We start from the raw sequence: 26,268 nt of genomic DNA, 5'->3' as shown, positions 1-26,268 counted from the left end.
GAGAGACAAAGGAGAGGAGAAGGAGTTTAAAGAAGAGGAAAAAAAGGATGGAAAAGTTGTACAGGTAACGGGAAAGAGAGGAAGAAGGGAGCTGATGATGAAATGATCAGGAGGAGAGGAGGAAAACAAGGGCAACTTCAAGAGAGAGGAGGAGAAGAATAAAGGAGGGAAGATGTAAGGGTTGAATCTGAGGAGGAGGGGAAGAAGAGGAAGAGGATAATTAAGGTAAAAAGAGAGGAGAGGAAAAGATGTAAAGAGGGAGGAAGAGAAAAGGGGTATTGAGATGAGAAGAGAGGATGAAAGTAAAAATTAGAGGTGGGGATTATTAGAAGAGAGCAAATGAGGAAGGAAAGAGGGAGACAAAACAAGGGAGTAGGGAAAGGAGGAAGAAAAAGGGAAGAGTGAAGGAAAGGGATCAGAGAAGGACAAGAAAGGAGTGAAAAGGAGAGGAAAGAGATGAGTGAGAAGAGAGGCAAAAGGAGGGAAAGAAAAGAAATAAGAAAGGAAGAGGAGAAAGTTACCAAGGAATCAAATAAAGAGAGGATCAGAGACGAGGGGAAGAGAAGAATGGAAGGAACAAGAGAGAAGCAAATGAGAGAAATGAAGTTTTGTAGAAAGGGAACAAAAAGAGAAAAGGAGAGGAAGAAAGCAAAATGATGGAAGTTAAAGGAGGGGTAATCAGGATGAAATAAAAGAGAATAAGAGAAGACAAGAAATAAAGAGAAGGATGATGGAGAGAGGAAACAATCAGTAACAGACATGGAAGAAAATCAGGGATATAAGGGAGAGAGGAAACAAGGAGTGCATGGGAGGGATGACAGAAGGAAATATTTAAGGAAGGGAAAAGAGAAAGATGAGTTGGAACAAGGAGGGAATAGAGGAAGAAAAAAGAGAAAAGGAGAGACAAGAGGAGGATAGGAAAAGTAATGTGTTAGGAAACAAATAAGGAAACAGTGAGAGGATGCAAGGATAGAAAGAAGGAAACAAGAAGGATGAGGAGAGGAAGAAATGACATGAGGAGAAGAAAGGTAGTGATAAAAAGAAAGAAAGGAGCGAGGAGAGAAGAAGAAAAGAGAAAAGGAAAGGCAAAGGGAGGAAAAGAAAGGAAATGTATTAAGAAACAAATAAGGAAACATTGAGAGGATGCAAGGAAAGAAGGAAACAAGAAAGATGAGGAGAGGAAGAAAGGACATGAGGAGAGGATGCAAGTTAGGGTACAAAACGCAGCACTGTGAGCGAAAACAAGGAGACAAAATAGGGGACAAAAATGGGGAGGGAAGGGGGGAGGAAATAAGGAGAAGAAAAGTAGTGATTAAAAGAAAGGAAGGAGCGAGGAGAGAACAAATGAGGAGTGAAAACAAGAAATAAAAGAGATGAGGAGAGGCAACGGGAGGATAGGAAATAAGGAAATAGTGAGAGGATGCAAGGATAGAAAAAAGGAAACAATAAAGGAAGAGGAGAGGAAGAAAAGAAATAAGGTGAGGATGCAAATTAGGGTGCAAAACAGATAATAGGAGAGGAAGAAAGGAAAGGACAGAACTGGGAGTGGAAAGGGAACAAAAATAGAGAGGGGAGGAAATGAGGAGAAGAAAGGTGGTGATAAAAAGGAAGAAAGGAGCGAGGAGGGGAGAAATGGTGAGTGAAAACAAGATAAGAAGAAGAAAAAAGAAAAGGAGAGACAAGGGGAGGATAGGAAAAGTATCAAGGAAAGAAAGGACAAGAAAAGGATGCTAAATAAGGAGTAAAGGAGGAAGGGGAAGGTATTAAAGAAACAGAAGATATAGACGGTACAAGGAGAGAGCAGAGGAGGATATATGTTAGGAGAGGAGGAGACATGAAAAGAGAGAAGGAAAGAGAGAGAGAGAGAGAGAGAGAGAGAGCAGGGGGAGAGTCTGGACTCAGAGGTGGAGTAACTGATGGGGAGGTTGTTTGGGGGGAAACCAAAAAAAGGGAAGAATGAAAGCATGAAAAAAAAGAGACAAGAAGAGGAGAATGTTGCCTTTGATACAGGGGTGCTGAGGGGTAATTTCTGTGCGAGTGTGTGTGTGTGTGAGTGTGTGTGTGTGTGTGTGTGAGTGTGAGTGTGAGCGTGAGCGTGTTTGAATGTGTGTGTGCGGGGGCCAGTCTGGGGTACAATAGGGGCCTGACAGGACTACAATGGAGACTCTGTTAGTATGCAGGTAGTGTTGGGGCCACCCTGCAACCTCCCTACATGGCCCCAGGGCAAGACCTTACACACACACACACACACACACACACACACACACACACACACACACACACACACACACACACACACACACACACACACACACACATTCACACACACACTCGTGGAGCAAAAACTTCTTAAAATATAAACCTCAGTGAGGATGTGAATGATGGAGGAGTTTATAAGACACACACAACTTTAGACATACGCAAACAAAGACTGCAGTACGATGGCTGCAAATTTACAAAGGATGAAACATTTTTACAAAGTTGGAGACAAATTTACATTTTGGAAAACATTTTATAAAACAAAATGACATTAAACACTTTTACCAAAAAACAAATGAACATTTAAGAAAACAAATGTACTAAATCAGAAACACTTTTACAAGCGAAGGAACAAATTTAGAGACAGCAGATTCTGATGGAAAAGGGATGTACCAACGATTTTCAAAATAAAAGACTTCTGGAATATATATGTGCAACAATTAATATATATTTGACATTAACAACCCTGTTCCCACTTAAATATTTTGATTCAGACTACTAAGACGACACCTCCAAATGTGTTCCTGCCAATCACAGCTATATCTGATTTGGAATTTCAAAATAAAACCATTGGAAATTTAGCATATACATTTATTTTGAAGTTCCAAATCAGATATAGCTGTGATTGGCAGGACCACATTTTTAGGTGTTCTCTTATCAGTTTGAATCAAAATATTTAAGTGGCTGTTGCACACTTTCATATTACAGACGTCCTTTATTTTGAAAATCGTAGGTACATTCCTTTTCTGTCAGAATCTGCTGTCTGTGGGGCGCTGGTGGCCTAGCAGTCTAAGCGCCCCACATACAGAGGCTACAGTCCTCATTGCAGGGATTGCCGGTTCGATTCCTGGCCGGTCCACCATTTCCTGCATGTCTTCCCCCACTCTCTACTCCCCACATTTCCTGTCTCTCTTCAGCTGTCCTATAAAATAAAGGTAAAAGGGCCAAAAATATAACTTAAAAAAAAAAATAATAGTAATCTGCTGTCTGTAATTTTGTTTCGGGACTGGTAAAAATGTTCTGTCTCTTTAAAAAATCCCAGTTTCAGGGTCGCTGGTGGCCTAGCGGTCTAAGCGCCCCACATACAGAGGCTATAGTCCTCGTGGCAGAGGTTGCCGGTTTGACTCCCGGCCGGTCGACTATTAACTTCATGTCTTCCCCCACTCTCCACTCCCCACATTTCCTGTCTCTCTTCAGCTATTCTGTCAATAAAGGCTAAAAAGCCCCAAAAATATAACTAAAAAATAATAATAATAAATCTCAGTTTCCACTGAATAATGTTTCACTATCAGTCTGATTTAAAATGACTCAGTGGAAACTGGTATTTGTTCATTATCTCTGATTGGAAATATCCAGAGTTAATGCAACTTTCTCTAATTTCGTTTGGCTTTTATTTTGAAAGGACACATCAGAAGGACCTGTGATGGGCTGTCTGTTTCTCTGCTCCAAAACAAGCCACTCGCTCAATCAATTCTGTTTGTCATTTTATTTCAGGACTGGTAAAAATGTTCAGTCTCTTGTAAAAGTGTTTCTGGTTTTGTACATTAGTTTTCTTAAATGTAATTTTTTCTCCAACTTTGTAAAAGTGTTTCATCCTTTGTAAATTTGCATTGCACTTCCCAGCCACAGTACAGCACAAACAACCAAACACAGAAATCTTTTCATGTTGTGTTTGAGGACGTTCCTAAGCCACTTATTTCTAACTTCTAGTCGAGTCTAAAATGTAACAAAACCTTCAAAAAAGTAATCCAAACTGAGCACAATGAGTTCATTTTTGTCCAACACTCTAGGAAACATCTCTTTCTATCACTTCTGGATCAGTTATTTGCATAAATATGTCCATAAATTCAACCTGAAATCTGAAGTGTTTGTGACATAACCGCCCTGAGATGCTGATTGTGAAACATTCAGAGGTGAGGCTGTTGACAAAGCTAAACCTCCTAGGAATGTTTAAATCATAAAGCTGACAAAGGCCTGTAACAGCTACTCATTTCTAAAGGTTAACTCTAAGTGTTTTTATTGTTCTTCGGGAGCAGACACTAAGTGATAAACACTGACGACACGTAGAGACAGGACGAGAGATAATAAGGAGTGAGGTGTTACTACAAGCCTGATGGTTTATGGGAAGTGAGAATGGGAGTATCAGAGAGGACAAACACATTTTAAAGTTGGATATGTTTGGGGATTGGGAAAGGTCTGAGGTCATTTAGGAAAGAAGAAGAAAAGTGGATTCAGGGTGGCACAACTGTTGTCCATTGTGAATGTGAGATTCACATGAGTTTGTCTTGGGTCAAACCTGCTTTCAACAGTGAGGAACACTGGGAATTAAAAGTGGAGCATGCATCTCTTTTAACCCCTTTTTTATTTTTATAAAAATAAGAACAAAATAATAATAATAATAATAATAATAATAATAATAATAATAATAATAATAATAATAATGTATAAATAAATGAAATTAAATAAAGTTAAAAATTAAATAAATGAAAATAGAATAAAATAATTAAATAATAACAACAATAATTTAGAAACAAAATAAAAAATAATAAAATAAATGGAATAATAAGAATAGAGAAAAAATTATAATAAAATAATAATAACAATAATGTATGATTTCAATAAACAGTAATAATAATGTATAAATAGATACAATTAAATAAAGTTAAAAAATTAAATAAATGAAAATAGAATAAAATAATTAAATAATGACAACAATAATCTAGAAATGAAATTTAAAAAATAAGACAAATTGAATAAATAAGAATAGAATAAGATAATAAAATAATAATAACAATAATGTATGATTACATAAATAATAAAAAATAATGTATAAATAAATAAAATAAAATAAAGTTAAAAAATGAAAATAGAATAAAATAATTAAATAATAACAACAATAATCTAGAAATAAAATTAAGATAAAATAAAAAAAATTGAATAAATAAGGATAGAATAAAATAATATAATAATGATAATAATGTATGATGACATAAATAATAGAAATAATGTATAAATAAGTAAAATAAAATAAAGTTAAAAATAAAATAAATGAAAATAGAATAAGGTAATTACATAATAACAACAATAATCTATAAATAAAATGAAATAAAATAAAGTACAAAAAAATGTAATGATTAAAAATAGAATGAAATAATAATTGTAAATAAAAAATGAATAACTAAATTAGAATAAATAAGATAAAATAAAATAAATTAAAATAATAATAAAATAATAATAACCTAATAATGACATAGTAATAAATGCAGATCATTTTGTCTACCAGATCTATTTTTTTTCTATCCTTCTTGTTACCAACCTGTCGGCGCTGACAGGATGTGACATGAGTACTTCTCAAAACCGTGACTCCTGAACCGTTTAAGACAGTGGTTCTCAAAGTGGGGTCCTTGAACCCCTGGGGGACCGTGCACCATAGCGTGGGGGTCCGTGAAATAATTAAAATACATTTCTAATAAATTATAAAATTGTACTGTCATTAAAAACAGCATATACACCATTGTTATGATACCATTTAGTGGCTCAAAGGGATATGTGAGTCTTGCTACTGTTAATATTCTGAAAGCATTAAAGATCAATTATTTGAAAAGTATAAATGCTGTCATGTTGAGTCCACAAGGAATGAAATGACCCTCTGATTTAAAGTATACAAGTGGTATTTACATGATTCAAATTGAAGTGTTATCTGTTTATTACTATAGTACAGGTCTGAAGTATTCACATTGATACGTTTTACAATACAAATAATTCCAAGGGCATGTAAGAGTGCAAATGGTAGTTTGTCTTGGGTCAAACCTGCAACACCGGGAATAAAAACCTCTCTCACAGCAGACGTTAAAGTTCAGCATGCATCCCTTTTAACCCTTCCTTCTCTATCCTGTCTCGTCCAGGTACGCCAGAGTCCTTGGAGGAGAAGGAGCGCCAACTCTCCACCATGATCGGTCAGCTGATCAGTCTGAGGGAGCAGCTCCTCTCCGCTCATGACGAGCAGAAAAAGATGGCCGCCTCACAGCTGGAGAAGCAGAGGCAGCAGATGGAGCTGGCCCGGCAGCAGCAGGAACAGGTACGGAGAGTTTAATTAGCAAACCAAGAAAACTAAAGACACATGGAGAATTATTTCCTGAAGACTGACTTTTTTTTTTTTTAGTTTATACGACCAAACTAAGTCTGAGCTTTTTATAGGCAGTGTATTGTATCTGCTCCACATAAAGTTATTTACATCAGTGGTTTCCAGCACACAATGCTCATGCTCCTCGGTGTCCTCTCACAACCTCTTTCTGCAGCATTGTCTTTAAAATCACTCCATTCTGCAGGCTTATATTTTTACACTGCACCAAACAATGCTGGCAGATCGCTGTTTGAGTCTTAGACCCGGTATTTGTGGAGGAGTGACGGGCGTAACAAGTGACACAACAGCGTCTTGTATGACACGAGTCCCTGTGAGTGGTGCTGACAGATTTGAATACTGCTAACAGGTCACACAGCAGTCCTGACCTGACTGACCTCCCGTCTTTGGATTTAAATAGACTCGCCTCTGTTACCTCATCTTAAGTCTGCTTAAATGTGGGAAGCATTGCTGTCCCAATCTGAGAGGCTAAAGTTGAAGTAAAATAAAGACTTCAAATAGCTTCTTAAGTTCTCTTTTATTTTATACATTTTTGAGCCTTAAAGCTCCTGTAAGGAACTTATAGTTTGTTGAGTTTGGCGCCCCCTATCTGCTGATTTTATCCCATGCATGCCAAGTTAGTATTTGCTGACAAAAAGACTATTATTTTTAGTTATGTCACTCATTGTGAGCATTTGAAGTGGGAAAAATACGTCAGTGTGCTGTCAATCATGTGACCTGACACCTACCCCCCTCACGGCTTCAACAGGCTTTAAAAATTATGATCTAAACATCTTTAATCGTATCCCTGATGGTCTTGTTTGCATTTGTAGCTCATAAAGAGGCATCAGTATCAATTCCTATATGTTTTACAATCAGCTAAAATCGCTTCACACGAACTTTAAGACGTGATTTTAAACATATTCAAAAGAAAAACATCAAGTCCTTCTTGATTCTTGGAAAATATTCCAAAAATGTACCTTAAGAGATAAGATAAGATAATACTTTATTGATACTCTGGGATAAATTTGGTTGTTGTAATAGAAATAACAAAACAAAAAAAAATAAAATAATTATGAATGCACATCATTTTATCTACCAGATCTCTTTTTTTTCCATTTTTTGTATTTTCCAAAATAGGGGGATAGATTAAGTTGTTTTAATAAAGAAATAAAGAAAAAATAGATACATAAACATCAGAATAAAATAATAATAAGATACAATAATTATTGTATCTTATTATACAATATTTATTATTGTATAACTTTCTATCCTTGTAATATTAAAACTCCTTAAAGCTCCTGAGAGGAACTCTCTGTGTCGACTTTGGCGCCCCCTGTGGACAAAGTGATACCTCTTATTTTTCTTATTTCATCCTATACATGCAAAACTTATGTTTTCTGACAAAAAATGTCATCCTATTTTTTTTCCAACAATCAATTATCACACATATTTGCTGATGAGAAATTAAAAGAAGGGGTTTTCTTCACTGTGCTGACACCTACCCCCCTTACAGCATTAAAGCCATAACAAGTTAGGACATAGAAGTTGTGAATCTTTTTGCTGATGGTCTTTTTTGCTTTTGTGGGTCATTAAAGGGCCTCACTTTTAATTTCAGTCAGTTTCAGAACCAGTTAAAAACTCCTAACAGGAGCTTTAAGTTTGTCACATGATGTCACGTTTGACTCTCACATCCAGGGGTTGGAGCCCTCGGTTGAAATGATGTTCTTTTATTGAAGTCATTTTGCCTTTTATTAGATAGGACAGCTGAAGACAGACAAGACATGTGGAAGGGGAGTGGAGGGTGGGGGATGACATGCAGCGTGGGATTGTGGCTGGGAGTTGAACCAGCAGCCTCTATAGCAGACCTGGGCATTTTATGGTCCCAGGGCCACATCCGGCCCTTTGACTGGTCCTGACTGGCCCGTGTGAGGTAAATGGGGGATCAGATTCAGAAATAAAATGTACAGTAAATAAGCATACACCATGCATCCAATGCAGTGCTTTTATTGAAATGCTTTTATTTTGAAAGCAACTTTTTTTGGGGGGGATTTACGTGCGGCCGCATGCCCGACTTGACGTGCGTGGCAGGTGGCAGCGTGCAAACGTATACGCCGCAAAGCATACAGTCCGTGATTAGCTAAGTAGGCTAACTGCTAGCCCTCAAAGATGTCCGCTCCCATTAAAAAAAATAAAGATTGACACCGAATGTAGAGATTTTAACGGGGACATGGACAGCTAAGTATTTATTTTATGAAGTCAAAGGTAAAGCTGTGTTTAGTTTGTGGAGAACAGATCTCTATGTTTAAGGATTACAATTTAAAACCGCCACTACGAGACAAAACAGGCTGAGTCAGATTGAAATATTGCAAATATGCACATTTTCAAACCTGTAAATATTTATGGAGGAGTGTTACAATATTGGTATTTTCACAATGCCTGTTTTCATGATAAGTCAAATGTTTTGAGTTTCTAGTCAAAACCCAAAAAATTGCTGCTTTTAATAAACAGCTATAATTTATCTTGAGCAGAGTTGAGTTCAGTTTTTTTGTCCTGCCTTCCTAAACAGTCCCTGTCTCTCATGTGGCCCCTTGGGAAAATTAATTGCCCACCCCTGCTCTATAGCTTCTGTATGTTGGATGCATTAACCCCCAGGCCAGGAGTTTCACCTGCCTCATTGCCTGATGGTTACCTTTGGACTTTTGGACTGATATGTGGTATTCTTAAGTCCCAAACGGTAGAGACATAACTCCTTCCATAAAGACATGAATGTGTTGGAGGTGTCAGGTGCTGAGTGTTTGACAGAGAAAAACACAGAGGCGAGTCACTTAAGTGTTTAGGTGAGCTGCTCTTTGTTTTTCTCTGTTTCCTGACACGTTACTGTAGGTCGACGTACGACAGGCTCTGTTTAGACAAGTCCACACCTCCCATCACAACACATTCCACCTCTCCCGGCTCCACAAAGGAACGGCGAGGATGGAGAGAGTGAAAAGAAAGACAGATTCCAATATCAGTCATTTGGCTGTTGAGACTTGATAGGATAATGCCCTACAGACAAACCCTGAGAAATCTGCCTTTAATGAAATATGACATGTGTGCAAATGGGGCGCCGCCTCCCATTCAGCAGCCTGTAATTACATTTCAGAATAAATATACTAAACGGCTTCTCAAGAAAAAAAGAGATGCAGCTGCTTTACTTTTCTGAGTCAGAGTGGGCGGGGCTAAATGTCAACGCGCTGCCCCTTTAAGGATTTTAACGTCCCGCGACTGGCTGAGACTTAACCTTTAACCTTTGGCGTCAGATGTTTTTTATTAGACACTTTTTACATCAAAACAACAGAGGAGGAAAACAGGACAATCGCCCCCTCCTGTCGTGGGTTTGTGCCGGGTTCTAAAGGCATGCTGGGTAACGCGGTAAACATGTCAATCACGCAGATGAAGTGTCCGTTAAGAGACTTGTTCAGGATCCTTCCACGCTGCTAATAGCGTTGATTCCTTGTAGCATCCATCACGCTGCACTGAGGCCCTTTGAGATTATAATCTGGGGTCAAACAGACACCTGCCACCGCACCTCCCGTCTCATCTACTCGACTTATATTGCAGGATTTTCTCAGGATCTGTTGCTCAACTTTCCCCGCTGCCTTCGGGGGTTAAACACTATCTGAACCTCATGAAGCATGACCTTTAACCTTTACATGTTTTCCTTTTATGTAAGTAGCGTGCATTAATCTTTGTCACTCAAATGTCAAACTTATTCTGTATTTCTTCATTTTTTTAACCTTTATTTTCCTTTAAGAAATGACAAAGATTAGCTTTACTTATCTTCTCCCAGGTTTTATGTGGCATGTAAAAGTCCTGCTGAATTTATAGACGGGGGAGTAGAAGCACTGCTGGGTCTTTAAAGTAATCACATGCAGGTGCTCTTAGGATACTTCAGGTTTGTCTGTTGTTACAACCGAAGCAGAAGAAACCATAAAACATTACATTTTGTCTGAAAAACATGCTCATAATTCAGTTTTATTATTAGGTTCAGAATCTTTTTGAAGGATGTGGTTGATATTGTGTCACATGGAGTAAAACTCAGACTCCTGATGTTCCAGAAAGTACAAAAAACTCATCTTGTGTGCACACGTTATTGTTTTGTGTGCATACAATAATTATATTGTGAGATACTTGAAAACACAATAACTTATTCCTACATGTTAAATTTATCCATCCATCCATACATCCATTATCTTGACCGCTTATCCCGTTAGGGGTCACTGGGGGCTGGAGCCTATCCCAGCTGGCTTCGGGCGGAAGGCAGGGTACACCCTGGACAGGTCGCCAACCTATCACAGGGCTAACACAGAGAGACAGACAACCATTCACGCACACACTCACACCTACGTACAAGTTAGAGTGATCAATCCACCTGAGCATGTTTTTGGATTGTGGGAGGAAGCCGGAGAACCCGGAGAGAACCCACGCATGCACGGGGAGAACATGCAAACTCCACACAGAAAGGCACCCGCCCGGCCGGGGATTCGAACCAGGAACCTTCTAGCTGTGAGGCAACAGTGCTACCCAGTCCGTTAAATTTATTGCGAACACAAAATTATTAACTTGTTCCCCAGAGGTGTGGACTAGAGTTACGCAACTTGAACTCAAGTCAGACTCGAGTCACAATTTTGATGACTTTGGACTCGACTTGACAATATCATCATAGACTTGGAACTCCACTTTGACTTTGGCATCAATGACTCGGGACGTTAGTCTGATGACTTTAAAATACTTGAGATTTTGAGCATTAGATGAGTTCAAATGACTGTACAACGTCCTCGGAAGTTCATTTGTTGTTGCACCGCTTCGCACTGATTATATCCTGAATGCTATGTCAGCTGAATAATTTAAAAAAATCAATCAAATAGAATTAAAACAATTAATCAGTTAGATAAAAACTGAAAATAATAATAAATAAAAATTAAAAGCAATTAAAGTAAGTAAGTAAGTAAGTACATTTTATTTAGTATAGCACCTTTCACAGAATAAAATCACAAAGTGCTTCACAGGAAAATATCCAACACATTAAAAGAAACAGACAATAGCATAAATAGAACATTAGTCTGAACACAGTGAGTCGAAGGCCTGTTTAAATAAATGTGTCTTCACAAGTTTTTTAAAGGCGACAACAGATATAGCAGAACGGACATTTACAGGAAGAGCGTTCCACAATGTCGGTGCCACAACTTCAAAAGCACGGTCACCTTTTGTTCTTAAGCGCGCTCGAGGGACAACCAGCAAGCCCTGGTCAGAAGACCTGAGTGGCCTACTGGTAAGGTAGGGGTGGAGCAGGTCGACGATGTATTAAAAAGATTAAAAAGATGAAGTCACATAAAAGCAAGTCTGTAAAAATGGGTCTTAACAAAAGATTTTAAAGATGTCTCTGACTCTGCGAGTCTTACCTTACCGTAGCAATTTCAAAGATATTAAGATTACGAGTTTCCCATCATGAGAGGCACAGCTGACTTGATTGACAGGCAGCGGGAACACTGTAGCTGTTGGCGAGGTGGCTCAAACCCCGCCTCACTTCAGCATATCCAATATGGCTGCCGCCGCCGATTGGCCTCAAAACAGCGCTTCAGAAACAGATGGGTGACGTCACGGATACTACGTCCATTATTTATACAGTCTACTGTTAAAACCAGTTAAAAACTTGTGTGCATAATATAAGTATCTTGTGGAAACAAGTGATCCTGTGCACACAAGGATACACAATTTTATTTTGTGCAAGTTATTTTCTGATGCACATGTTGATAATGTGGTGTGAGCAATAAAAACTTGACTTCTTGGGACATCAGTGGCTCTGTAGAAAACGGCGTTCATTACTTAACCCTCAAAGACCTATTCAGCCGCCGACGGCTACTTATTCTTAAATGTTTGATACATTTTGAACCGCTAATCCTATCAACAGGCTTTAAAAATTCAGTTACAGCAGACTTACTCAGCTTTCCATTGATACCACATTTGTCTCATTTGTCAATAAATTCAGGGGAGTCTGGCGCCCCCAAAGATGGTCTAATTCTTTCAGGGTTAATATAAGACACATATGATGTCATGATTGCAGAGGTGATGCAAACAGCCATGATCATAATAATAATAATTCATAGAATTTATATAGCGCTTTTCTTAGTACTCAAAGTCGCTTTACATAAGATGAAAACTAAAGAAAGACAGTAAAACATCCATCCATCTTCTTCCGCTTATCCGGGTCCGGGTCGCGGGGGCAGCAGTCTCAGCAGGGAAGCCCAGACACTCCTCTCCCCGGCCACTTCCACCAGCTCTTCTGGGAGGATACCGAGGCGCTCCCAGGCCAGCTGAGAGACATAGTCTCGCCAGCGTGTCCTGGGCCTTCCCCGTGGCCTCCTCCCAGTCAGACATGCCCGAAACACTTCCCCAGGGAGACGCCCAGGAGGCATCCTAACCAGATGCCCGAACCACCTCATCTGGCTCCTCTCGATCCGGAGGAGCAGCAGCTCTACTTTGAGCCTCTCCCGGATGTCTGAGCTGAGCCAGAAGGCAAAGCTCTCAATTTACCGGTCAATCTACGTTCCGACCCTCACCTATGGTCACGAGCTGTGGGTAGTGACCGAAAGAACGAGATCGCGAATACAAGCGGCCGAAATGAGCTTTCTCCGCAGGGTGGCTGGGCTCAGCCTTAGAGAGAGGGTCAGAAAGTAAAACACATAAATAAAAACAAACAAATCAGGGACAGAGGGTGGGGCAGGGGGAGAGGTCATGTGTGGTATGCTTTTTGGAACAGGTAGGTCTTGAGGTGGTTTTTGAAAGAGAGGAGAGAGTCAGAGTTATGGATGTGTGGAGGGAGAGAGTTCCAGAGAGTGGGGGCAGCGATGGCAAAGGCTCTGTCCCCCAAGGTGCGGTGCTTGGACTTGGTGATAGGGGACAGGAGGTTGGCATCTGATGATCTGAGGCGGCGAGATGGGGAGTGGCGTTTGAGGAGGTCGGTCAGGTAAGAGGGGGCGAGGTTATTGAGGGCTTTGTAGGTGATGAGCAGGATCTTGAAGTGGATTCGGTGCTGAATGGGGAGCCAGTGGATGGTTTTCATGGTTTTCTGTATGTTGGTCTGGGGTGCCGGTTGACCTAGTGGTTGAAGTGCATGCTCCATAAACAGAGGCCATAGTCCTTGTCACAGTGGTTGCTGGTTCAACTTCCAGCCTTGACCCTTTGCTGCACATCTGTCTCTCTTGAGTTGTCCTGTCGATGCAAAAATGCTTTAAAATTAACTTTAAAAAAAGCGTCATGTTTGTTAATGAAGAAAGTTCATAGAAGTAATAATTATTATTGTTTTATTCACATTCCCTCTCTCTCTCTCTCTCTTTGTATATGTGTGCTCAGATCGCCAGACAACAGCAGCAGCTCCTGCAGCAGCAGCACAAGATCAACATTCTCCAACAACAGATCCAGGTTAGTGAGCAGAAGACACACCTTCTTCCTGACTACACACACACTCACACACTCACACACTCTTTCTCCCATTCACTCATTCCTCACATTTTTGGGCTGACTCCTTCTGCCCTCTGCAGACCGTCCTCATCTCTCTCTGAAGAAGCTCTTCTGCTTGTTTTTTTCCCCAATATTATTGGATCTTGTATGATTGGAAAACAACGAAAACACAAGAGGTTGTGACCTTTTCCATTTCTGTTTCGCCTGCTATTGAGAGCTTCGACAGTTACACCACACAAGTATTGCATTGATACAGAGGGAGGCGGATACACAAACTCACACGCAGCAGTGATCCAGTAATTGCCCTGGTTATGGCTGGATCATTTAGTGTTGCATCGATTACACAGGGATCAATATCCCAGCATCCTCTGGGGTTCCTCCTTCTTTTCTCTCTCTCTCTCTCTCTCTCCAGCGGTCTATTTATCAAGATGTGTTTCTACTCCTCAGCCCTGCGTGCACTTGTCTCTCTGTGTTTAAAAAATGTGTTACAGCACCAGTAAACAGTTTGTTCTACCTACCGTTCATGCAGCTTTTATAAATCATGCAGTTTAAGGATTTAACCGTAAAACATTGTTGCAGAAAGACAGATTCATCTCCTTTGATTTCCGTCCTTCTGTATTTGTTTTATTCTCCTTCACTGATGCAGAGATTCACGATCCACGCACAGCTTGTACATACATTCTCACCAAGAAATCACCACCAGCTGCGAGCCAGCGCTGCTAAATTTGCACGCTGTGGCAGATGTGGGAAGTAAGCCAGCTTGAGTTTCAGCGTTTTTATTCTTTCTAAGCGGTTGAATTGAAGCCGAATTACATCTGGCTTGTGAGACGATCTGAATCCACTTCAGTCTCATCCCGGTCTCCTTTACCCCCCATCAGTCCGGAGCGTTGGATCTCCCTGCTCTCCGGAGGTGAGATGTAGTTAACGAGGGCATGTTTTCTCCCCCCCCCTCTCTTCTTCCCTCTCTCTCTCTTTTTTTTTTTTATTACAAGGTCCCACCCTTGGATCTTAATAAAGCTCGGATCGGACTTCATTAGGGCCTCGGAGCCCCAGGGGATAGCTCGGCCATAAAAACCTCCTCCTCGTACTTGGATCCTCCACCACGCTGTGAAGCATGGATACTGTGTCATGTTTGGTTTTGAGGATGAAGGGATACGCAGAAAATAGCTCCTGAGAGCAGCGTGTTATCATGTAAAGCTTCACAAGCATCTGCTGCAAATTCAAGTGAAACCTACTCCCCTGTCTCTCTTGTTTCACACTTGTTTTCTGCGAGAATTAAATTAAACACGCGCTACATGACTCAGATGTGCTGTTTAGTAAAGGTGCAGGAGTTACTGCGCACGAGAGAGCAAAACAACGTCAAGCTTTTATTGAAATGTGGCTAAACGTTCAGCGTTCGTGTAACAGCTGCTTCTGCATCAAATTCTTATTTCCCAAACAATAGCATTTCTTGGATAACAAACCCAGCTCAGTGTGAAGCATATGGCCTATCTACTGTACAGAGGTTTAGAATTATTATGGCTAAGCTCCAGGGCTTAGTCACTGGGGTACGGGCTGTTTACGCTGTGTCGGATGTGTGTTGGCTTTAAACACACAGGCAGCGCTGCACCGGTCTGTTTCCACTTATCAAATCCAGACCTGGGCTCCTCTCAGGCCAATACTCGGAGGAGCTGACCGAATGCTACTGTTTCAGCTGAGAAGAAAAGGCTTCAGTGTGGTTGCTCATATCTTCACTTCTACTCATAACAAGTGAGAATTAAATCAAGTTTTGGTGATAAAAGAGGAGAGACGCGCTGTCTGTCGCGTCACCCCCCCTGCTAATAAAGTTAACCAACTCTCAGGGATTCATTAGAATTAATTTTATGCCTCATAATCGTCTGTTTTGAAAGTTTTATAGATCAGCGTTAAACTGTTTCTTATCTGCGTCTGATTTATGAGCAGAGATGATGAAAACTCACAGCGGTTCCCTCCACGTCGGTCTTTCTTCTTCTTCTTCTCCTTCGACAGATAGCGTCTGTTGTGAGGAGAAGGTGGAGGAGGAGGAGGAGGAGGAGGGAGGCAGAGTTCAAAGTGACCCAGGTTTCCTGTCATGTGGTTTTAAATGGTGTGGAGAGCCAGCGGGGGACGTCCACGGGTTAAAGAAACGCTTCCGAAGGCCCCATTCTGATAGATATGGTTACACACAGGCATGCAAGCACACGCAAACAAGTGAAGAGAGGCACTACAATACTGATAATGATGCATGATAAGGATATCCATGCACACATTCACACACACAGAGAGAGAGACAAACACACACACATCTGATATTAACATGCTGTAGAGCTGATATTGGAGCATACATCAAAACATATGGACAGTTAATAAATAATCCAAGAAACACACACACTGACTGAAAACACACACACACACACACACACACACTCAGAGCAGTGGTGGGCCCTTTGTATGCCATAGTCAGAGCGGCCCAGCCCAGCCTGGTGGCTGACAGGCATGTGTCTTTGTTAAGTCAGTCCCTATAATGGCTCTCATATGTGGCCCATTTCCTTCGGGCCCACAAAGGCACAGGCCCTAACCGCACCGCCCGGGCCCTAGCTAACAGGCTAATTAATGACTGCAAAGCCGCACTCCTCCTCCTCCTCCTCCTCCTCCTCCTCCTCCTCCTCCTCCTCCTCCTCCCTCTCTCTCTCTGTTCTTCGTTTATAACTCCTCTGTCTCCTTCTCTGCCTGCCCTCCTCCTCGTCTCGAAGCGTCTCGCTCTTTCTGTTTTTACTTTTTAAAAATGTCATCTCGGTCCGTGTCCTCGTCAGGGAACGGTTTCATAATCACAGAGCGCTGACCCCCGCTGAAAGGCCGCACGTAAACTGTTTTCATTGATAAGGTTTGAGTTAAGATCCGGTTAAAGATTCTGGTTTTGAGCGACATCCAAAAGTCTGAAGTTTCAACACCAAACTGGCGTTGCATGACAGCTTAATTATTTCATTTCAACTCAAGAAAATATGTCTATAATTATTATTATTATTACCCAGCTGTGTTGAATACTTGATTCTTATTGGTCCAAACCCCATAAATATTATGATTAATTCTCAAAAGCAGAGGCAACACCACACTGTTAAAACGAATAAGCTGGGAAAACTCAAAAATACAAGTCTGCACTAGATTTTTGAGATTTGAATTTTACATTTGAGCCAACTGATTGTTGAGATAACTTGTCATTCATATGTAGTGTAACTTAAAGTTTTCAGTTCTACACCATAGACTGTATAAAATATGGACGTAGTATCTGTGACGTCACCCATCTGTTCCTGAGAGCTGTTTTGAAGCAAATCGACGGCGGCAGCCATATTGGTAATGCGGAACTCAACCAGGCAGAGTGTGACGTAGTGTGAGTCTCTTAGCCAATGGCTGTGTGTTCCCGACCGGGAGTCACGTCAGTCATGTCCTTATTTGGGCAAAACTCATAATCTATATATCTTCTTAACCGTCATGTTAGAAAAAAATTCACCCCCCGTACAGATCGTGCCATTAGAGAGATTAGCTTCATAGGGCCAAGCCGTTTTTTGAACCAGGCTGTAAACATGTTTATTAATGCTGCAAAGATCGTCTTTTTCCCATTCATATCTATGTAGTTTCCGGTGTTTCTGCAGCCAGCCTCAAGAGGATTCTCGATGTACTGCAGTTTATAGCACTTCCGCATTGGCTTCATCGTTTGAGACCGGAGTTTGCCGCTTGTTCTACACATAGACTGTAAATAAAAATGGACAGCGTTGCTCCGCCTCTTCCCGTTGTACGGTTCTGAAGCCAAAAAATCCCTCTCCTGGGCGCCGCCATTGTGCAGCCAGAGCCTGTGAAGCCGCTGTAATAAGCTCCGCCCTACAGCGTAGCGTCACAAGACGCTGTGTGCCCTTTGAAGTTTCGTTCTACGGCGGCTGTGAATCAAAGGAAACAGGAAGTAAAACCCCGTTTTTTAAACTCTAATAACTAACGAAAAAGAAACTTTTCAGAAAAAAGAGGCCTTGGACACAAAACAGTCAAATACTAACTACATATCACCACAGCATACGGATGTGAGAAACATTCGTACGACGTGTATTTATTTTTTAAAGTTTGACTGCTCCTCCATTCATTTGAATGGGGGAGACAGATTTTTTGACCTATACTGCAGCCAGCCACCAGGGGGGCAGACACACTACTGAAAGCCTCACCACCAGGGCCGTATCCGGCACGCTTGGTTCTACATACTAAGAAGTCAAATATGAGCCATCTTATTATGTTTCATTCAGAAAATGTCCCTTTGTTACTCCATGTCACTGCACTGTTTTCCAACTTGCAAGGTCGCCAGCTAATGTTCAAGGCAGCTAACTATTGGTAATGACCACTGCTTATTAACCCTCCTATTATCCTTTGGGTCAATTGGACCCCATTCAATGTTTAACATCTCTAAATTAATGACTAACATCATTTTTTTGGCTTCATATTTCATGACTTTTCCTAATTTAATGGGGACAACTTGGAATACATAAAATTAAAATGTTGATATGTTCCAATTTCCTGTAAAAAAAAATTACACACCGTTGGTCCTTGGGGTCAATTTGACCCCGTGCTGTTTTAGCTGCATAAAACATAAGAAATATCAACATTTTACACACATTTGTTTTGGTTGTTTTGGATGATATTGAGGTCACTATAACCAAGGACACTTCCACGTGTGACTGCAGGAGCTGGGATCACACCGCTAACCTTTAGATTGAGATATAATATTCCCAGTCACCATGTCTCTAAAGACATTCAGTGATGAGTCCTGTGTCAGACGTTTTGATGACATAGAGACAAGGCAGGGCCGACAAGAGCTTGACAGACTCGCAGCAGTTTGATGTTCTGTTTTACAAATTAAGTCCTTCTGAATGCTTTAAATTGTGTTTACGGTTGAAATATATGGTATTTAAAGGGCTAGTCAACAAAGAAACATAAAGTACCTGACACATAAACCTGAGTAACAATCAGTTTCTGGAGGTTTAAATTGCTCCAAGGATAAAAGATGTTAGTGAATTTGAGGGTAACCAAACAAATTAAAGTTACATTAATCAACTCACTATCAACTGACCAACTGTAAAGCTAGAGTTTCAATACAATACTCAAACAAAATACTCACCTTTAGGGTGATAACATCCACACAGCACAGGAGAGATGGCGCCACATGTGGGGAATTGAAAGTGTGGAAGACCCCTGCAGATTTGAGTTGAAGACCCCGTTCTTTGCCTGAAGCAGACTCAAATAATTTAGCCGAACCTCAAACACATCATTTCAAGTTTTGCCAACCTAACTTATGAAATGAGACCAAATTTACTCAACAAACTGTATACAGTACAGGCAGTTGAGAAAACTAATTTGATGTAGTTTGCAACAAAATGGAACATTCATGTTTACAGTGCAGGGAGAACCTGATCATGAACATCCAGACATCATCTCCTATATTTAAAGACATAATGGTAGATTGATTTCAAAGTAAAGCAGGTGAAGTTGTTTACAGCTTCTCTTTAAACGTCTCCTTTCCTCACTCTCTCTCTGAATCAAAGCCAAAGCTTTTCTCTTGTCAATAAAGCGCTGACGCTAGCTTAGCCTCTAAATAGTCTGGGTTGCTAAACCTGTGTTAAGACAAACAAGCACAAACACAATAATCCTCACACAGTCGCACACATGCATAAGAGCTAATGGAGCGGTCAAATGGCTGTTAGATAGACAGGCAGCTCCGACGTCAGCACATACAGCTTCAGACACAATGACTCGGAAAGCTATGGAAGGCCCATAATGTCGATTGGACCCACCAGCTATGGAGAATGGCTAACTCTTGACTCCACAACGGCTCTCAGTCCAGAGTATTAACCTGTGCATTGGATTAAAGTAAAATGCTATAAGCATACAGGAACTCTCTGTGTGCCACTTAAATTATCTAGCATCTTAGTGGTGCTCACAGGAGGGTGGAGAAACAGGGTAAAAGAACAAACGAGGGAAGTAATAAGGTAGTGCAAAGTCCTACCACTAGGGGGGGCAGAAGGAGACCACAGCACAGGGATGGAGCACAAACAGGCTAGCACACAGTCGCCCTGTAGACATCTAAATCAGTGCTAATGTTTCTGCAAGCATTAGCCTGCAACTAGCTATCTTCAGCTAGCTTAATGCTGCAGTAGTTCGATATTTAAAGTCACTTTAGCTCACTACGGAATCAAACTGTGAAGTAGTACTTACTCTTAAATCTACATGCAGGTTTGTTAATGAAATCATGAGCAAAAAAAAGACAAGTTAAGATAAAACTTTATTGATACCTGGGGGAAATTAAGTTGTTGCAGCAACAGACAGTAGTAAGAGTAGTACAAGAATATAAAGCACAAATAGAGAATACATTTAAATAAAGTAAAAATAAATAAATAAGTACATAAATAATGTCTAAATCAGTGCTTCTGTTTCTGCAAACATTGCAGCTTGCCTTAATCTTTAGCTAGCTTAATTCTGCGGTAGTCAGGTATTTAATGTGACTTTATCTAACTAAAGAACAGACTGTGATGTAGCACTTACTCAGTAAAATCTACCTTCAGGTATGATAATAAATTCATACAATCTTAGCTACTTTATTTAGCACATTTAAAAAAAACAATAAAGTTTAAGTGCTGTTCAGTAAGATAAAATAAGTTAGAACACACTGAATGTAAAACACTTTAAAAATTAAATTAAAATACAATAAAATAACGAATTATAAAACACATAAGACACTTTAAAAAACACTTAAGACACGTACAAATTCTGTAAGAAAAGAATAAATACATAAAAATATAAAAAAGCTAATAAAGACACTTTAAAAAATACTAAAAGACACTTTAAAAAATACTAAAAGACACTTAAAAATACTGTTAGAAAAGAATAGATAAATACAAATATAAAGATTCAAATAAAAACACTAAAAATCCCTTTAAGACACAAACAAATACTGTACGAAAGAAAATACAAATATAAAAAATCAAATAAAGACACTTTAAAAAATGCTAAAAGACACTTAAAAATACTGTAAGAAAAAAATACAAATATAAAAAATCAAATAAAGACACTTTAAAAAATGCTAAAAGACACTTAAAAATACTGTAAGAAAAAAAAATACAAATATAAAAAATCAAATAAAGACACTTTAAAAAATGCTAAAAGACACTTAAAAATACTGTTAGAAAAAAAATACAAATATAAAAAATCAAATAAAGACACTTAAAAATACTGTTAGAAAAAAAATACAAATATAAAAAATCAAATAAAGACACTTTAAAAAATGCTAAAAGACACTTAAAAATACTGTTAGAAAAAAAAATACAAATATAAAAAATCAAATAAAGACACTTTAAAAAATACTAAAAGACACTTAAAAATACTGTAAGAAAAAAAAATACAAATATAAAAAAGCTAATAAAGACACTTTAAAAAATGCTAAAAGACACTTAAAAATACTGTTAGAAAAAAAATACAAATATAAAGAATCAAATAAAGACACTTTCAAAAATGCTAAAAGACACTTAAAAATACTGTTAGAAAAAAAAATACAAATATAAAAAATCAAATAAAGACACTTTAAAAAATACTAAAAGACACTTAAAAATACTGTAAGAAAAAAAAAATACAAATATAAAAAAGCTAATAAAGACACTTTAAAAAATGCTAAAAGACACTTAAAAATACTGTTAGAAAAAAAATACAAATATAAAGAATCAAATAAAGACACTTTCAAAAATGCTAAAAGACACTTAAAAATACTGTAAGAAAAAGAAAATACAAATATAAAAAATCAAATAAAGACACTTTAAAAAATGCTAAAAGACACTTAAAAATACTGTTAGAAAAGAATAAATACAAATATAAAAAAGCTAATAAAGACACTAAAAATCCCTTTAAGACACAAACCAATACTGTACGAAAGAAAATACAAATATAAAGAATCAAATAAAGACACTTAAAAATGCTGTACAAAAAATATATAAATGCAAATAGTATACAAAAGGAGACAGAGACCACACCACTCTCATGCTGGGATAAAAGCCAAGCAGTAAAACATAAGTTTTAAGTTTTATTCAGGAGCAGAAACTGGATACAAGCAGCTCCAGTGGTTAAATAGTCAGTAGTGAAGTTGGGGAACGCTCAGTGATGCATGGGATATTTGAAGCTAACATTTAAAGCACAATAAAGCAATGGTGTCATCCATCAAACTAAAGACAAGTTCTGATAGTGGTTTGGAGAAAGACTGGGGTTGTTAAGGAGTCTTGATAGTCACCCATACCTACTTAACTGAAAGTAAGTAAACAAAGAACACAAGGCAGAAATCAAACTGTACCTTTAAGTGGTCAGTTTGAAAATAGGCAGAATTTAAAAGACAATCCCTGGATGAGAAATTAACTCATAAGATGACCTGGCTGAGGATCATGGACAGGTAAATTAATGAGGTTGAATCAAGCAAAATCAAAGGCTCAGGTGTCGCTCATAGACTGTAGAAACATGGACGGTGCAACAGCTACCTTGAAGTGAAGCTAAAACTTTGACTGGGCTGCAGTTTGTGTTTCACTTTGTTCTGTAATCTGACAACAAGCTGGAGTCACATCATCCTCAGTGTGTCATCATTAATGTAAAGAGGTTCTCATAGATTCCTCCATATGAACCTGCAGACTGTAATCTGTGCGAGCGCAGTGATGGACAACAACAAGGGACACACTCATCCACGTCATGTGTGCATACCTGCCAACTGCACAACCAGCCATTTCTTTCTTTCTCCCCCTCAAACACATCAACACACACACACACACACACACACACACACACACACACACACACCACATACGCACTCATTGCCCCCTAACCCTCACAAGAGCACCATTAATTCTGAGTGTGTGTCTGCGTGTGTACACATGTTCCTTGTGCCTAGGTGTGTATGTCGATGTGTCTGGTGGGCAGTTAGAGGAAGGGGGCCTTGTGTTTTCTTAGGGGCTGAGCAGAGAGGGGCCCCCACAGCACCACCTTCACCAGTCCATTCATCCAGCGCCCCCCCCCTCCTCTCCGTAAAAGAAGATCTTTGTGTGTTTGCGCTGGTGAAGCAGCCCCAGTCAGTCCCAGTGTTCCCAAAGGAATACAATGAATGGGAGCATTTTGTCCCACTCTATAACCCCCCCCCCTCTCACACACACACACATATACACACACACACACTTCTCTCTTCTTCTTCTTCTTCTTCTTTTTTTTTAAACGTAATTTGGACACACAGACTCGTTCTTCTTCTCTCTTTATTCCTTTTTCTCTGTGTCACAAGACGGCGGACAGTTTGTGTGTTTGTGTTTGTGTTTGTGTGGGAATGCCTCAAAGAGACCCTGAACTTCCAGTGTGTGTGTGTGTGTGTGTGTGTGTGTGTGTGTGTGTGTGTGTGTGTGTGTGTGTGTGTGTGTGTGTGTGTGTGTGTGTGTGCGTGTGTGTGAGATGAGGGCCCCCCAAGCTATCTTTCTTTTTCACAGTGTGATCTGAACAATGTTGTCCGAAGAGCTGGTCAGGTGATGAACACGTGTAGCGGCATGTTTACTGAACAATGCGCATTGTGGATGATACAGATGTGTGATGACCTTCCAGCACACACACACACACACACACACACACACACACACACACACACGCACACACAAGCACACGCACACACAAAAAAAACCTTGACTATAAAATCCAAGTCCTTGCCCTTCTGAGCTCTTTGATGAAGTGAAGACCGACCACAAAAGTGTCCTCCTTCTCTGGATAAAAGACTGATTGTACCTCATAGAGATACAACTACTACTATCTGTCTCACCGCTATCATCTCTCTCTCTCTTCATCTCCCTCTATCCCTCTCTCCAACACGGTCTCAGCAGATGTGTGTCTAACATGAGTCTGGTCCTGCTGGAGGTTTCTGCCTGTTAAAGGAAGTTTGTCCTTGCCACTGTAACTTGCTAAATGCTGCAAAGTGCTCTGCTCATGGTGGATTAAGATGAGGTCAGACTGAGTCCTGTCTGGAAGAGGGGACTGGATCTGATCCTGTCTTGATGTTGGGTCTTTGTTAATAATAGAACATAGAGTACGGGCCAGACCTGCTCTGTTTGGAAAAACTGGATTAAATCAAGCTCTAGATGCAGAGCTTTTTACAGTGAGAGCGGCAAAAACGTCAAATATTAAACAGACGTCCCCCGGTTGTGTTTTTGTCACTAACGCACACCGGGGGGTAAAAATCCTCAATGAAGAGGAGACTGGTTCACACAGCACACCTGCTGCAGGTAGAGACCAAGCTAACACGGTGCCCCCCCAATAATAACTCAGCCAGTCACAGGAACGCATAGTTTTAATTTCTTAAAGGTGACATATCACGCTTTTTTCATCAATATATATTGGTCTAAGAGGTCCCCAAAACATGTCTTTAAAGTTTAGGCTCAAAAAAACACTTTGAAATCAGATTTTGGTCTGCCTGAAAAGCCCTCTTCTTCAGTCCTCCTCAGAACACTCTGTTTTCTCTCTGACCACGCCCCCTCAGGAAGTGGATGTGCCTCGGCTCTCCAGCACGTTGATCTAATGTTTACATGTTGGCTGAATATACACGGCTGCTCAGAGATCACGTTACTTCAACCCTCTGAATCTGATCCAGAATCTGATCCTGACGGAGAGGCGCCTGTAGCAGGACCTTTCTGAAGGATTGGTCACAGATTTAGTGTTTCTTGTTTTATTTGTCAGTATGTAGACGTGTGTCTTGGTACACAGCTACAGCTACAGCTACAGCTATGAACATGTAGCTATGTGGCTATGCTAATTAGCGCTAGCACTTATCCATGACAAATAAAAATCATCCACTAGATCTTCAAATCTGCAGACGTGGGGAGTAAAACCGACCTCTGCCAGAAAGGCAGCAGGACCTTTCTGAAGGATTGGTCACAGATTTAGTGTTTCTTGTTGTTTTATTTGTCAGTATGTCGACGTGTGTCTTGGTACACAGCTACAGCTACGACATGTAGCTATGTAGCTATGCTAACTAGCGCTAGCACTTTTCCATGATAAGTAAAAATCATCCACTAGATCTTCAAATCTGCAGACGTGGGGAGTCAAACCGACCTTTGTGTTTATTAAGACAGCCTACAACTAGCATGCCTCCCTCCTAAGCTCCTTGTTAGCACACATTTGTGCAGGTAATGAAAAACGGAGGAGGGGTTGAGTTGTATTTTATACAGTCTATGGGCTGAACAAGCTCCGAGCTCTGACTCCGTGACAGACCGGATATTGTTGTTACGTAACAAAAACACGGAAGTCTGAAACGGCTCGTTTCACACACATTTACAGAAAGGTGGAGAAATCAGAACAGGGGCAGAATGGATTTTTTTCATTCTCGGGGGGTTTGTAGACATGCCAGGGAAACATATTTCAGGTAAAGAACCATTAAAAAGTCAATTTTGCATGATATGTCACCTTTAAGATTAGACGCACAGCGGGGAAAATATGAACTCTTAATGTCCGACGGTCCTTCTTAAGTTTTCATCTGAGTTTGTATTATCAGTGATGCATTTTAAGCTCGTCATAGTCTCGTTTTCGTCTTGAATAAACGAGTTGTTGATGAACATTTATCGTATCGTTGTGCTGTGATGTGTGTATGTGAGCGCACGTGTTTGTGTGTCTGTGTGCGCATGGAGCGGAACGCTGCCATGCAATACAGAGAGCAGATGAGCAGAATGACATCCTGTCATGTAAATAAGATCAATAACATAAGGATATTTAGTCTGTTTAATAAAAGAACAAGTTTAAGACCTGATCTATAAGAGAAGTAACCCTGAATACTTCTGCTGTGATCTGGCGATATGTAGAAAATAAAATTTACTGAACTTCCAAGGGGGGCGGGGGCCGCTGTTGGGGGGGTGCCCCGCTCCCCCTGTATAATGGTAGGGGAAACATTGAGAAATAATGTAACTGTGTGATAATCACAAATAACCGTGCATCACATGCTGCCTCTCTGCAGTGTTGCCCTCTTGTGTATTGGACACTGCTCCTGGAGTCCTGGCAGACAGATGTAGAGACACAGAGATGTGTTTTCAAAGATCTAAAAGCTGCTGTCCAATCAAAGAGAGTTTAAAAAACAATCACATGTTCCCAAAGGTCAAGCTGACATTTTAGAGTCTGTAACCCAGAAATATTTCATTGTGTATAATTAATCATCAGATCAGAAAATCTGGAACCAGGAAATCCTTTTTACTTCCTAAACGGTTTACACAATTAATCAATCATCAAATTTGTTCTCTGTTAATTTCCTGTTGATGTTCTTATAAACGGACTCTTTTTTTCCGGCACGGCAGCAAAACTACCCGAGTCAG

The 26,268-nt window shown here is 39.9% G+C and overlaps 1 protein-coding gene across 1 annotated transcript in view; it reads left to right on the top strand.

Annotated features, from left to right (window-relative positions):
• The first annotated feature begins 1,964 nt into the window (after positions 1 to 1,964).
• LOC117814062 (transcription factor SOX-6-like) overlaps positions 1,965 to 26,268 on the top strand; it is an 82,738-nt gene continuing 58,434 nt past the window's right edge. Inside the window, exons 1-3 of the mRNA XM_034685171.1 lie at positions 1,965 to 2,022; positions 6,165 to 6,337; positions 13,775 to 13,843. Of these exons, the coding sequence (XP_034541062.1) occupies positions 1,965 to 2,022; positions 6,165 to 6,337; positions 13,775 to 13,843 (300 nt within the window). The remainder of the gene's footprint in view (positions 2,023 to 6,164; positions 6,338 to 13,774; positions 13,844 to 26,268) is intronic.

This window comes from Notolabrus celidotus, chromosome 6, assembly GCF_009762535.1.
Source record: "Notolabrus celidotus isolate fNotCel1 chromosome 6, fNotCel1.pri, whole genome shotgun sequence".
Classification (NCBI taxonomy): Eukaryota; Metazoa; Chordata; class Actinopteri; order Labriformes; family Labridae; genus Notolabrus; species Notolabrus celidotus.
This window is presented reverse-complemented; position numbering and strand designations above follow the sequence as displayed.